This window comes from Lontra canadensis, unplaced genomic scaffold (assembly GCF_010015895.1).
Source record: "Lontra canadensis isolate GAN:19392208 unplaced genomic scaffold, GSC_riverotter_1.0 scaffold1, whole genome shotgun sequence".
Lineage (NCBI taxonomy): Eukaryota > Metazoa > Chordata > Mammalia > Carnivora > Mustelidae > Lontra > Lontra canadensis.
In genome coordinates, this window is record NW_022630995.1 from 118,726,756 (window position 1) to 118,741,973 (window position 15,218).

The following is a 15,218-nucleotide window of genomic DNA, read 5'->3' on the forward strand; positions in this document are numbered from 1 at the left end:
AGGGGGGAGGAGAGGAGAGGAAGGGAAAGGAAAAGAAATATCAAAATGCCTTCCCTGGTTCTCTGAGCGTTGGCACAGGTCACAGCGATACGCCAGTGTTATCCTCGCTACAAGCTTCCTTCCCACCCCTAATTATCCGTCCCTGTTCTGATGCACATTTGTTTTCCTTCTGCTACATTTCTTTTCCTGAGAAGTATGATTTCACTTTCTCATTCCCGTATCATTTCTAACGTATCGTTTGTCCTGTCCACTGGCCACGCACTCCCTCAGAAACACTCGAAGGGCCCCTATCACAGAGAGGAAGCCACCCCGTAGAAGCTCTATTTTCCTAACAGCCACTGACACTTGTTTAGCACTTCACTATTTCCTTAGCATGACCTGACTGCAAAGCCCTTTTCAGTTATTGGATAAAAAGGCAGGTAAACACACACAGCCTGCGAAGGCATAACTAAAACAATGCCACAAAGAAACACGAGGGAGGAAAATCACATTTGTGCCAGCAAATAACTCGTTAAGAAACTACTGCTGCCACTGGGGTACGGAAAGACACTCTTGGTTTTAGTGCTAATGAAGGATGCAAGGATGAGGCAAGGCAGACTGCTTTTTGAAAGAGTACAGTCTGTGGAATTCATGAACTTCTCTGGTCTCCAGTCTCCTTCAGTGTAGAGAGAAAGCACTGATCAAGTTCAATAATTCACCACAGCAGGGCTTTTAAAATTTTGATTAATCCAGTGCAATCATTCCATAGATAATAAAAAAGAAGCCTAGTTTATTCATTAATTCAACAGACACACGTTGAGCCTATACTCTATGCCAGGCACTCTGCTAGGCACTAGGGATAGAATTCAAGAGCTTCAACTCTAATGGGGAAGAAACAGCATACAGGCAATATAAGAAATGTGAGTCCCCAGGTCAGTGGAAGGGAATTCAGAATACACTAGCTTTTAAACCTTTCATCTCCTTTCTTCACTTGTCCTCTTTGTTTCTCTTAATTCTTAGACTTGGCCTCCACGGGATCTAGACAAGAAATCTATCCATATTCTTACTGTTCTTCGTATAAGAAAACTGTAGCATGGGGTGGTTTGCTGGGCTCAGATGGGTGTGAAGTCCGGCTTGAGCATTTATTAGAAACGTGAATGTGTACCACTGCTCACCAGGGAGGGGAATGGCATCAATCACAAGCATGGTCACATCTTAAATGAGACCTTGTATATAGAGCCTGGCATGCATTAATAGGGTCAGACACCTACTTAAGTCAACTTTAGCTGTAAATATGATAGCAGTGTTTCTCATGGCTGGTGTTAAAGAAACCTGGTGGTTAGGGGTAGAGAGATGTTAATGAGTGGTAAAAGAAATAAACTACCCCTCTGAGAAAACAAGCTCATTAGTTCCCCCCATAAACAAAGTAGTGTCATGCTCTGTTAGATACTTAAATTTTTGAGATGCTAGCGTATATTATACAATGGTGAGTTTAGAAGATACTTTGAGCTTATTTAATCCTGCAAGGGATGTTTCCCAGAATACTTAATGACTCCCTGAACTTGTATAGACTAAAAAAAATAATAATAATAATGGTGATTTTTTTTTTTCATGCCAGGCACACCCAATCTCTTATTAATGGTATTCATTTCTTAAAAAGTCACATAACAGAGTTCAGCTCTGGGCAGAATCTGGAGTTCTAAATGAGCTAAGTTAGGGTTTACCTAGAGAATTTTGCTTTGGTCACTAAAATTTTTTAGATTCATCATGATTAGGGGAAAAAAAAAAGGTATTACTAAAAAATGAAGCTTCTAAATAAAACTATTGGCAAACAGCTCCTGAATCATGATTTTGAGGCTGTGGGTGATGCTACGGCCTGGGGAGACAGGCTGTCTCAGAGTTCTAATTCTGGCCCTGGCAGCACCAGTGGGGATTAGTGATTTATATTTGTATCTTCAGCCTCCTTTTCATAGGTTTGCTTTTCTTATCTAGCTACAGGGGTCCATAAGCTCCAGCCCGCAGACCAAATCTGGCCAACTATCTATTTTTTACGTTAAGTGGTTGGAAAAAATAAAAAGAAAAAATATGCTTTCTTGATATTTGAGAATTATATAGAGTGCCAAATTTGGGTGTCCATTAATAAAGTTTTGTTGAAATGCAGTCAAGACCTATTTGTTTACGCTATAATGACAGAGTTGAGTTATAACCGAGACTACATGGCCTGCAGAAACCTAAAAATATTTATCCTTTGCTCCTTTCCAGAAAACGTTTGCTGGCCCCTGATATGGCATACAGAATGGATACTAGAATTAAATGGGAATGGATGAACGTGTCTACCGACACTGTGAAAGAACGCTCCTCAGTAGACACTCTTCATAAGTGCGATCATCAGATCATACCCCAAATTGGTTCACAAATGCCCCAAACGCCTTCTGGTTGACATGGCAGTGACCAGCATTTCAAGGGATTACACACATTTTAAAATGCCTTTTGTATCATTTTAATAGCCTCTTTCAAATGTATATTTTAAGGCATTTTAAGTAGGATGGGAATTTTGAAGAAAAAAATCCCACTTTTTTTAAATAAAAGAATACATAGTAGCAAAAACATGCTGATTTTCAATCCATTTATTTAATTCATGTTCAGAATTACTTGTGTATATAGAATTATGTTTTCATACCATAAACAACTCCTACTCACATTCTTTAAATGATTTCCACACATTAGCTAAGAAAAAAATAATACAAGCTTCAAGACTGCCTACAGACTTTGGCAGACAGGAAAAAAAAAAAGAGAGAGAGAGAGAGAGTGTGTTCTAGTTGCCTTTGGGTAACAAATATAATTGCATGAATTTTAACTTACAGTACTAACACAAAAGGGGAAAAAAGTGTTAGGATAAAGATAATGTCATAAAATTAAATGCCTTAGCAGCATATTTAACTAATGATCAAGAAAGTGACCAACTTTTATGCCTTTTATGCTAAAGTACTATTAAAATATCTCCACATTTTCACACAAAATAGACACCAAATACTGGCTTACATTTTTTAATGGCAGCAAATTAATACAACCGATGACTTTATTCATTCTAGGAAGAATTGCAAATACAGACATAGTAATACAGACAGATAAACTATCATTACTGCTGTGTCAAATAATTATCTCAAAACTCAAAAACTGGCCAAGCTTTTTTCTTTCTCAGAGACACCCAGGACTATCTCTCAGCATAGTTTACTTCTCATATGGCTTATTCTAGAGTGTGGCGGCACTGACCATCTAAACAGGTTCAAGTTTTGGTAAATTAAAAATTATACAGTCTCCAGACCCATGAAATGTTGTATTTTGGAAGAGTTCTTTTGTAAATGCATAAAATAGATCCTGGAGAGTTACAGAATCATGGAACCAGAAGAAAAAAAACAACTAGGTCAGGGAGATAAAAGTAAAAACTGTTTAACTATATACCATGTGGTTACAAATAATAGTAAAAAGTTTTGTCATATATATGCATGAATGTATATAGATGAAATCGATGCATAGGAACATAGAAATAAATAGCTAAATATGGAGAAAAATATAAATACATTGATAGATAAATAAAAATTAATAAAGTCTCTGAACACCACATTTAAGCTATGGATTTTAATTTAGAGTCCACAGTTGGGTTTCAGGGAATCTTTGAATACCTCCCACCCCCCGCCAAATTGTTTGCAGTTTGGTAGGTCTTTACATTTTTCTGACAAAAAGATGCAAAATGCAGTTACTGAATTGTCTAAGTACCCACGCTCCCTCACTTTTCACTCATACAAATCCTGAAATTCAAAGAAGTGATATGCAATTGTCAGAGGGTACTGGAAATAATTAGTGTAGTCCCAGCTAATGGCAGGATAGATGACACCTTCTCCTTTTCTAAAGGGCTTAATTTCATTTCCAGGCATATGAAAATCACTTTGGATTACCCTTCAAAATTTCTCTCTCTCTCTCTCTCTCTCTCTCTCTTTTTTTTTTTTTTTTTCACTTCCACAGCTGTCCCTTCATCTCTCATCCCCTTTTTTTCTGTGTTTACCTCTTTTCTTTCCCTGGAGGAGGGAAGAAGATAAAACCTCCCAGTTCTAGTTATTACTGATTTGGGGCATTGGGCCGAGATGGAGCTTTGAGAGTCTGGAATATTGGTAATTGCCCTTGACAATCATAATGAGTCTTCCCCTGGATAATACCTCTTGCAGATCGGTGTACCACTTCCCAACATATGAGTATTATTAAGCGTGCTTGCTGGTGGCTAGACAGTGAAGGAAAATTTGGCCAGCATGCGGAGGGAGTTTGTGAAGAAGCTAAGACAATTTTAGCAAAGTGAGTTCCATAATGAAGAATGCTCAGCCCCAGTGTGCAGCAGTTTTCCGTAGGAAAAAAATTACACATGCATAATCCTTCTTTGGTACAGTTATTCACATATAATTAAGGCAACTACAGGCAAGGCAGCTTTTCTCCCCAGTTTTGCATGACAGTGTAGTTATGACCTCAGAACATACATTCGAAAGAACTGTAAGTGGGCACCTTTCTCTAGTCCTGTTTTTATGATAGGCTTCTAAATTACCCAGTAATTTATTTTAATGATTAATTAATTAATTAATTAATTAATTTAGACCTTTCTCTAGTCCTGTTTTTATGATGGGCTTAGCCATATAAATAATTGAAAATAAATGAAAATGCCCACTCTCACTTCAAGTGCCAAAACTCTTAATATAAATATATCTATTTCCATTAATAATAAAAAATTTGCATGCTCGAACTTCAGAAATCAGGCTCCAGCCTCTAATATCTCATATTTTAAAGCCAGAATATATAGAACTTCATTTTGATTTTCTGGAACTTTACTTTTGTAAAGGTAAATCAGTCTCGCCCACATACACACACACACACACACACACACACACACACACATATGCATTCACTGGTAGTGTTAGCTATTGGATCTTTGTCAAATTACTTCATTGTGCTTCAGTTTCTTTATCTGGAAATGGAGATAATGGAGCTGTCCTCCTGGAGCTGTGATAAGGATCAAGTTAAATGATACAGGTGCAGAACCGCGGACATTGCCGGGATCCAGAAAACTGGTACACATGAAACTACAGCTACTATAATGGATACGGTGCTGCTCTGTTTAGATCCCAGAAGCTGGTGGCAGCTGATGACTCACAAAAGATTTCATGGAAATTCCTCTCCACTGCACCAAGAAGCTGCTTCACCTGAGTTTATCTGTCTCCCACCACCCCCCATCACCAACTAGACCAGCTGCTGCCAAGAAACAAGGTCTGGCTCCTCAGTTTACAGCCGTTCTGAGCGGCATCCCAGCTCTGGAGCTCCGTGCAGCATCAGCAGAGAGCTCATTTGCAATGGTGTTGTGGGCCAGCTACTCTCTCGGCCTGATGTTGCTTTCCTTGTTTGTCACAGATGAAACATCTCCAGAGAGCATTCCCCAATACATGGTTTAAAAAAAAAATCTATCCATCCATCTATCTATCTATCTACCTATCTACTATCTCTAGTATAGTTAACATACACTGTTACATTAGTTTCAAGTATGTAACGATTCAACAATTTTATACATGACTCAGTGCTCATCAGGATAAATGTATTCTTAACCCCCTTCACCTGTTTCATTCCTCCACCTACCTTCCCTCTGACAACCACTTTATTCTCTATTTAAGAGTATTTTTATTTTGTTTTTTATTTCTTTTATTTCTTTATTTGTTTGGTTTCTCAAATTCCACATATCATACGGAATCTTATGGTATTTGCCTTTCTCTGACTTGTTTCATTTAGCTTTATACACTCTAGATCCAACCTTGTCATTGCAAATGACAATTTCATTCTTTTTATGGCCACTATATATTTTATAGTATATAGTTTATATATACTAGTGTATGTATATATACACGCACACACACTAGTCTATATATATATACACACTAGTACACACACACACACACACACACTCACATATACTGACATTGGGGTTGCTTCCACATCCTGGCTATTGTAAATAATGCTGCAGTAAATATAGGAATGCATATATCTTTTCAATCCCCAATATACCTTTTACATCAGTCTCCATCACTCTCCATCAGAGTGTGTTTTTCCAAAATCCAATCTAAGAGCACAGATAAATATAGATAAAAAGTTGTCTTTCCATTATTCTGAAATTGCTGTTAGGATCAAAATCTGAAGAAAAAACTGCTAAAAAACCCCATTCTAAGTTGAAAACCACAATGGAAGTTGTACCTAACCACATCCCCACAAGGCTTACAGAGAATGCATTTCCAAGAAGAAACCCAAACCCCATTTTCCTGCCCCTGACTACGACAACAGGAAGGTTAGGATAGGGAAAGTGCCTCTCGGAGAATGGTTTTCAAGATAAACTCTAGTTTTTGAAAGGGAGGAAAATAAATTTTCTCAGCCATCAGAACAAACCGAGAAAGCACCGGATAGTTTCTGGTAAATTCTGAAGTGTGTTAGAACTGTCACTCACACCTTCTCACATGAAGCTTGGCAAGCCATTCAAAATGCGGGGTCTGAAGCTCATGCTTCATGGAAAAAGGGGCAAGCTGACAGCATTAAGGGAGACAGCAATAGTGAAAGAGCCCACATTATCCCTCCTTGGCAGACCAGCATACATGAGTTTCCGGGTAGCTGATACGCATGAAGAAAGCAGCTGGCCTTGGGCCCTTCTGATGGTATCCCATCTAACAGGACCATGCCTAAGGTGGAAAATTCTACCATGTGAAGCAGATTTCCCATTCTAGGGCTTCTGAATAATCTACAAAGGTACTCTAGGAACAAGTCAACTTCTGGAAAAGGGGTATCATAACCAGTCAGTGTTGAGGGGCTAACCCCTGTGTAGGTACACTGGTACCTTCTTCCTTCTTTCTCTTGGTGGCATTATCAGAAAGGAAGGCAGAGAAATAAGACTGAGAATGGGAGGAATTTCCTTCCACTTCAGTCACTAGAGCTGAGGTCATTGCTGCACCAGGGGATGGTAAGATCTTATACAGCAGGAAGCAAGAGTTCAACATGGCCAAGTTAGGAGTAGCTATCACCAACAATAAAACCATTTCATAGGATTGCGAGTCCTCTGTAAATCTGGTAAATATACACACTTCAAGAAGTATTTATTCAGCACCTTGCCTTATACTGTACCAGGTGTTAGAGACACTATGATGAAAAGAAAGAGGTGGCTTGTGACTCTTACGGCGCACACACATCCTTGTCTCCTTTTGCCTGACTGTGTCTCTGAATCACTATGTCTTCTTCTCCCTCTGACAGACTATTCTTCAAAGAAAGTTAAGACATCATCATCCATTAATTACTGTTTATTTTTTTTAAGCAACATAAGGAAAATTTTCCCAGAACACATTTTGAGAAGCAAAGAGACTGACTGCGTTTTCTTACTTCAAGTACTATACATTAAATTCTGCCAACATTCCTTTCTCAACCACATTTCCCAAAAGCTTAGCACTTGGCCATAAAAGTTCACTCAAGTCTAAAATTTGGCATGCCTGACGGCAAAATCTTCAAATTTGCCAATTTGGCGAACATCTCTGTTTTGAATAACGAGTGGACAAACAGGAAAAAACTGGAGTGAAATGCTATAAATCATGGCATTATTTAGAGACAATTCATTTCATGGGATAATAGCAGGTTTAAAAGAAATTAACCCTAAATTATGGTAGATCTGTTATTAGATAGATTTTTTTTACAAAAATTGAAAACCTGCCTAGAAATGTAATATACAAATTTAAGTAATACACAAAGATCTGAGACTTTCAATTCTATTGAAAAATATTTTTGTATTATTTACACATGACTATTACTTAATTTCAGAGGACATTTTAGATTTAAGCAAAACAAAAATGACAAAACAAAAACTGCTATGTACATAGCATATATTGATATATATATATAAGTTATAAAGAATTATGTAGTATAATATCTTATAGTACAAGGAATTATAAAGATATATAGCACATACACTGATAAACTGTATAAATATATATACACATACACACATTCACAAATGTGTGTGCATATATATGGTACGAGAATATTTGGCAAAGAGCTTTTGGGAGGCTTTTGTTAGTTTTGTTGGAAATAATTACAGGCATGTGGGATTAAAAGATTTAATCCCATCCATTGATATACCTTGGGTAGCTGGGCTTGAGGTATTTGTACATAAAGGTAGAATCATGTTGGATCTGTAAACATCATTTGCAGGATGGATTTTCAAAAGTGGTGATTGAGAGAATTCCACAGAGAAAGCCAGTAGAGAATCTATACATGCTCTAAGACTCTGCTGCCAGGCAGGACTGAGGAAGGTTCTGTCCAAAGCACCGACCACATTGCTGCAGTCCTGCCTGTTTCCCACCCTTTCTGAAAAATGAAAACACTCTTGCAACTTTCCAGATTCCCTGTGTCAAACTATCACGCACTTGGAATAATTAGAAAACATTATCGTACCATTCTCATTTGCAAAGAGAAATCAAGTGTAGTTAGTAATCCTAATTTGCAAAAATTGGTTAAAAAATCATGTGATCCAGATCCCCACATTTTCATACAAGTACAGGAGCATCTGTCTGGAGATTCCATCTTAATGTGAGGTGAGCACAATAGAGCCCCGATGACCACAAATAATGGCGCAAACACTGGATTCTCAAGGCGGCCATAGTGTTTTGCCAAATCCCTCTTTAAAGAAGCATTTGGCACAATTCTCTTGTCACTCCTTAAGATAACTCAGAATTATAAAACCTAATTTAGAAGCTACTGTATATTGTATTAGTGATTCAGGAAGCATCTTTTCAAATGAGCTATGGGCATGATACATTTATTTCCATGATGACTGCAGCAAACCCAAATTTCTTTGAAGAAAAAAAATTTTTTTTTTTTTTTGAAGGGACAACCTTCAGATTTCACTTCATGCAGCCCGAAACTTCTTAGGCTTTACTCATCAAAAGCCATTATGTCATATGCCCTGCACGTGAGGCACATGACCTAGGACAACATTCTTAGAGGGGAAGTTTTTTTTTTTTTAATTAACATATAGTATATTATTTGTTTCAGAGGTACAGGTCTGTGATTCATCAGTTTCACACAATTCACAGCACTCACCACGGCACATAACATCCCCAATATCTATCACCCAGCCCCCTTCGTCCCTCCCACACCCCTCCTCTCCAAGACCCTCAGTTTGTTTCCTGAGATTAATAGTCTCTTATGCTTTGTCTCCCTCTCTGGTTTAGAGGGGAAATTTTGATACTTCCCAGGCTTGAAGACACAGTCGTCTCTAGAACAATCTTGATAATATCCGTTTGTGTTATATCAAAACACCTCTACCAAAAGATGAATCTCTACACGTGTAGTAGATGAAATGGAAAAATCAGACCTTAATACCATGTTCCCTTAAAAGCCAACAGGCACTAATGTTGCAAATAAAAAGGGAAAGAAATTTCCTCTAGTGATACTTCAAAGACTTTGCAACATCTGGAATTTGGTTCCATACAGTGTATTCCACTAAAAAGTAAGTATAAAACTATTTTAATGGGGCAAACAGGATTCAGGTTTCTTACAATGTGCTCTCCCTGGGGGAAAACAAATAACACAATGCATCTGACTAACCTTTCTGCACTTCAGCTGCATTAATTAACGTGTAGTCATGGATTCCATCATGAGCCAGATGAACTCAGTGCTACAGCTGTTTCCAGTGAGGGGGAAAATAGGCTTCCACATTTCAGATTCCCAGCATTTATATATCCAGGGAAAAATGTTTTATTGGCTGCCTTTGTGCCAGCATTATTGATAAGCATTACATATTAGTCATCCAAATAAATTCACGCACACCCTAGACTGTGATTAAAGTGTCAGTATCACATGAACTGGGTTAGCCAGAGCCAATGCCATAAAAACCACGTTCCTAACCCTTTTTCTTACATCAAGGATTAAGGAAGGGCTAACAAACTGATCAAAGAAGGAGATCATGACCTTGAAAAAAATTGTTGTTGAGTGAGTCAAACATTTAAGTGGAGATCAGGTACTCTGAGAGAGAAGGATGAAGATGACTAGAAAAAAATGAACAGATGTTGAAGAAATTTAACTGCAGGATCTCATGGCTTGGCACAGACATTCTCAATGCTAGAAGCCAAACATGTGGAAGTGGTTGGTTGGGAGCAAAGCTAAGGTACAAAACTTCAGTGCTTGGTCAGTCACTGAAAGAGGATTTTTGTTTTATTTTTAGAGCAAAGGTTCTGTTAAGATGCAAAGTGTGAAGAAATATGACGGTGAATCAGCTGGGCGACACATTCCACCTGGAACACCTTGCCAAATTTCCTATCACAGGAGCACTGTAAAACTAATTTTGTCTCCAATAGTTCTTTATAAACATTGTGTCATGACTGTTGGTCAGCTCTGGAGTCTCATGGACAAATGGATATCCAATAGTCATGGGGCCATGTGTGTGTGTATGCACACACAATCATTTGTAGTACAAACCTGAAATGATTACCCACGTAAATACTAACCAAATTGGACACTTGCCTTGTCAAACTAATGCTCTTAGCCGCAACTCAAGAAGAATAAAAGTTGTGTGTCTTCACTTTTACCAACATGGAATGGCAGTAACTTAATCAAACCAGAGAACTATCTTACCTGGAACTACTTCAAAAAGGAATTTTCCTGGGCTCTCCTCATTGCAGGGATGCTCAAGAACTTTATTTCCAGGCAGAAAAATAGTACCCTGTGAACACAAAGGCCCAAAACATCAACATCATCAGAAAGCAAACATTGAATATCATCATCATCATCATCATCATCATCATCAGTGAATATCCAAGGTGTATCTGTAATCCAGCATATAGGAATATGCATCAAACTCATTTACAGTCCCAACCATTCAAAATTCATGTAATAGAATCATATTCCTTCAACTTTTAATAAGTCTTTGTTGGCCAGCTAATGTGTATAAGACACTGTATTAGGTGCTGAGTTCATTTTAAGCACTGATTTATTAAATGCATTCTGTGTGCCAAATTTTTTACTGAGCATTCTACCAACCATCATATTATTTAACTGTTAGAATAGTCTTATAAGGTAGGTATTATTTTCTCCATTTTACAGCTGTGAAAACCAAGGCAGAGATATAAATAACTTAGCCAATGTTATCAGAGCCTTCTCTTGATTATTCCTTCTCTTTTCTGTTAGATTTCTCTTTAATGTATTATTTTCATTAGTACTGAGACATACTTAAAATTCTATCCTATTGAAAAACATTACTTTGACTCCCCCTCCAGCTATCACCTTTTTTTTTCCCTTGCCTAGTAAAGAGTTGCCTACATTGAATCTATTTCCTTACATGTTTCCACTGTAGCCTGGTTTGTGCACCCACAATTCTAATTACATGATTCTCACAAGCTGTATGCTTGACATAAATTATGACTTCCCAGGAACCACTCTTTCTTGAAGCACCTTCTTTCCTTGGTTTCTTAGTTTTAACTAGGTTTTTCTCTTAGTTTTCTGTTGAGTCTCTTTTGCTGGTTCCAAGTGTCTTTTAGATAATAAAGTGTTTCAAAGATGTATCCAGTGATTCCCTCTCTTCTGACTCTGTTCTCTCTTGGAGCTGTCTCATTCATGCCTATGACTTCGATAATCAACTATAAACCAATGAACATCAGATTACTCTTTCTAACTCAGTGCTCTCTGAGCTTCAGAACTTTATGTCCAAGAACTCATTTGAATTTCCATCTGGATATCTCAAAAGCACCTTAAACTAAATTTAGTCAATTTAAATGCAATTATTTTTTATCCTGTTTATGTATTCCCTAGCTTTGTGACTGGCATCTTCTTCCAATCAGTTGCAAAAGCCAAAAATGTAGAAGTCATCATTTCTAGTATATCACTACTACCACTATTCCCTAGTTCAAGTGCTTATTGTCTGCAGTCTGGTATACGGTGTGTGTGTGTGTGTGTGTGTATATTTTAAGATTTTATTTATTTGAGGTTGGGGGGAGAGAGACCACAAGTGGGTGGCAGAGGGAGAAGAACCTCAGCCGAAGGCAAATGCTTAATCAAGTCACCCAGGCACCCTGTGGTCTGGTGTGTTTCAAATTCACTGAATTCCCCGTAATACTCAAAAATCTTTCAATCCACTTTTTTCCTTAATGCAGTCCAAGTAGCTTTAGAAACAGAAATTTCACCTTGCAATTTTCTTGCCTAAAAATCTTCAGTGCCTTTCATTTGTCCTAGGATAAACTTCTGGATGATCTATAAGCCCATTTTTCTATTCTTTGCTTTTGGTGTTTTCTATGACTTTCTATAATCAAGCTGGTAAGTAAATAAATAGTATCATAAATTCTGTAAATAGTATCATACTACCATCTATTTTAGGACTACATTCTTTCCTGGATTATTTTATAACCACTGATTGAATATCCAAAATATACTTGCATAGCTTCCAGAAAATTTTCCTGCATTGATTTACCATTGTATGCAATTATGTTATTAGTAAAATTATTTGATTAAAGTCTATCTCCATCATTAAACTGTAAGGGAGCAAGGATAATATGTGTTTTGCTCCCTAACTTACCACCAATGCCTAGTATTTTGCCTGCCATAAGGTTAATGCTAAAAAATTGTTGAGTGAATAATAAGTGAATAAGTACTCTGAGTGCAGTAAAGCCAAAATTCAAAACCAAGCATGCTGGATATAAAAGCCTGTATTATTGCGAACCATATTATATCCTCCAGTTTTGCCATTTTGAAGCAATATTTAGCTCAAGTAATATCGTATTCAGTTTTCATCCTACCTGGTTTGGCACAGAAAATTATAGTCATTAACTCCATCCACGTCTAGACTTAAAGTGATAAAGCATAACACTCCCTAACTAAAACCCAATGAATTATAGGTTAGACATATCCCTCTCCCTTCCCACTCCCAAGATGAAATCGTGGAGGTACTGCTTTGTTTTCCTCCTCTAGGAAGTAGATTTTCCTACTTATCATATCTAGTGTCTCTGGCCTATGGATCCCATTTTGTTTTCTGGTACTTTTCAATATTTTTTTAAAAAAATTACTAAATATTTTGAAAATATTCATCTTAATTAAGATCTTTTTTATTTCTAGGTTGAATCTATATGGTTTCCATATAAAATGATAAAATCAGTTGCTTCAATTAAGAGTTTATTTTACTTACTGAAAAGATTTTGTGAAGTCATTAAATTTGTGATTTAGCTGAGTGTTAGAACATAGCATCCCACCTTCTAGACAGATACGATATTCATTTATGTATGCATGTATGCTTATATACTTGTATGTGGGTATGTATGGTTCCTGTTTAATTCTGTGTCTTCAGGTCCTACTTAGGATCTTAAGCAGTACATATATAGCATAAGTTGGATTCAAGCCACTCTCCTGCACAAATAATTCTCCTGCAAGGGCAATTCTCCTTCATGAAATCCCAAACCACCTCACTTGGTCATTAAAAGACAAAGTAGTGCTATCCTTTGTTGCCTTTTTCATACATATGGAATAGCTACTTCTGGCTGAAATTTTTATTTTCATTTTCAAATTTGACATCTCACTGATTTTATATTTTGGCTGTCTTCCAAATAAATTGTGATGTCAGCAAAATAGTTTAAACATCAGTAAACAGTGGTTAGGGCAGGATATGTTGTAACTGACAAACATTTGCTCTGGTTAATTCTTTCAGTCATTCTGTAAGTAAAATAAAGTTATTTAATCGAAACAGCTAACTTGATTACCTTGTATAGAAACCATAAAGTCTATAACTGAGAGAAGAGTCTTAATTGTGATAGTTATTTTCAACGTATTCTGTAATTTTATATTGTTAGAAAATGCAAATCAATTTTTAAAAACCTGTAATTTACACACTGCCATAGATAATTAATATTAGCCACATCTGTATATATTTATGTACATGTATTAACGTCTACAATGACTTCTACATAAAAATAATCAAAGTAAAGCCTAACTTATTACCTGCTTCCAAACTTAAAAATCATGTAGTTATCATGCCATTTTAATAATAGACATCATTTTTTAAAACTAAATAGTAGTTTTAGTTGTTTGTTTGAATATTCATACTTTCACATCCTCTTGTAAAGAATTTATGGTTTTTGTAAGTGTTATTATAAAGAACATTTTCATGAACATCCATGAAGCTAAATCTATGAGCTCCCCCCTAACTCATTCTGTAGGACAAATCCCCGAGAGAGAACTCAGTAGTCAAAAAGTACGCAATAAAAAAAAAAAGTAAGCACTGTTTATATGGGTTTGGTTAATTCTTTCCAGAGCTGCTCTAAATTAGCTAAGCAAACAAATAAATAATTAATGAGCAAGTAAAATAAAAGTGCCCAATCTGACTGAGAATAGTTTATTGGGACACTACAATATATCAGATATTTTTTCTAAAACTATTTCAGATGATGTGAAGTGTGTGAAAGAAAGAAACTCTTTACTCTCGATATAATAAGATAATACACAACTATAAAAGAAGTGCCTACACATATGTAGAAAAGCAGACAGATATAATAAAGTTTAAGAAGAGAGCATCATTAGAACAATCTGATTAGTTAAGAAAGGTAATATGAAAAAAAATGGTTTTTAAAGATTAGATTAGATTTTAAGATTTAGTGAGGTCAGGGTAATATTCCAAAATGGAGGAAATCACATCATCAAAAGCAATAATTAGGGCCATATGCTTAGGCCACATTAGAATAAGAGACTTTTCAAATGGAGGCACAATTAGGAAGTAAAGACTGTTGGCGATGCTGAGGACACTCTGTGGAAGGTCTAAACCGGGATAGAGGATGGGGCACTTGACGTCTGTGACAACTGAGAAACCAAGCAGGCTCTGGAGAAAAGCAGATGGAGATTTGGGAATACCAGCCTCTTAGAAGTTTGTCATTGTGAAGCAATTAATTTGTCAGAGATGGCAACATCAAGATTTACAAAAAGGTGTTGGCAGCAGAAATGGCATGAATTTGCCCCAAAGATGCATTACTGGAGATAGAAGTTTTGGGAAATATAAAGGTACCTGGACGGAGTTTTAACGATAGGTCATGAAGAAGGAAGAGTTGAAGATGATTTCAGTTTTTCTCTTTTGTATATCTAGAAGAAAGGTGGTGCCTCTTATTTGAAATGGGGAATAAAGAAGAATTAAGCTCCAATAAGCCCATGTG

At 36.7% G+C, this 15,218-nt stretch overlaps 1 protein-coding gene across 4 annotated transcripts in view; it reads right to left on the reverse strand.

Moving 5' to 3' along the window:
* Positions 1 to 15,218, reverse strand: part of ARHGAP24 (Rho GTPase activating protein 24) — a 432,308-nt gene that overhangs the window by 280,982 nt on the left and 136,108 nt on the right. For 2 of the 4 annotated variants that reach the window (XM_032862347.1, XM_032862355.1), the window contains exon 2: positions 10,672 to 10,759. In XM_032862347.1, the coding sequence (XP_032718238.1) occupies positions 10,672 to 10,759 (88 nt within the window). Of the gene's footprint in view, positions 1 to 10,671; positions 10,760 to 15,218 lie in introns of those variants that run through there. The other 2 variants (XM_032862374.1, XM_032862393.1) reach the window with 2 other exon arrangements.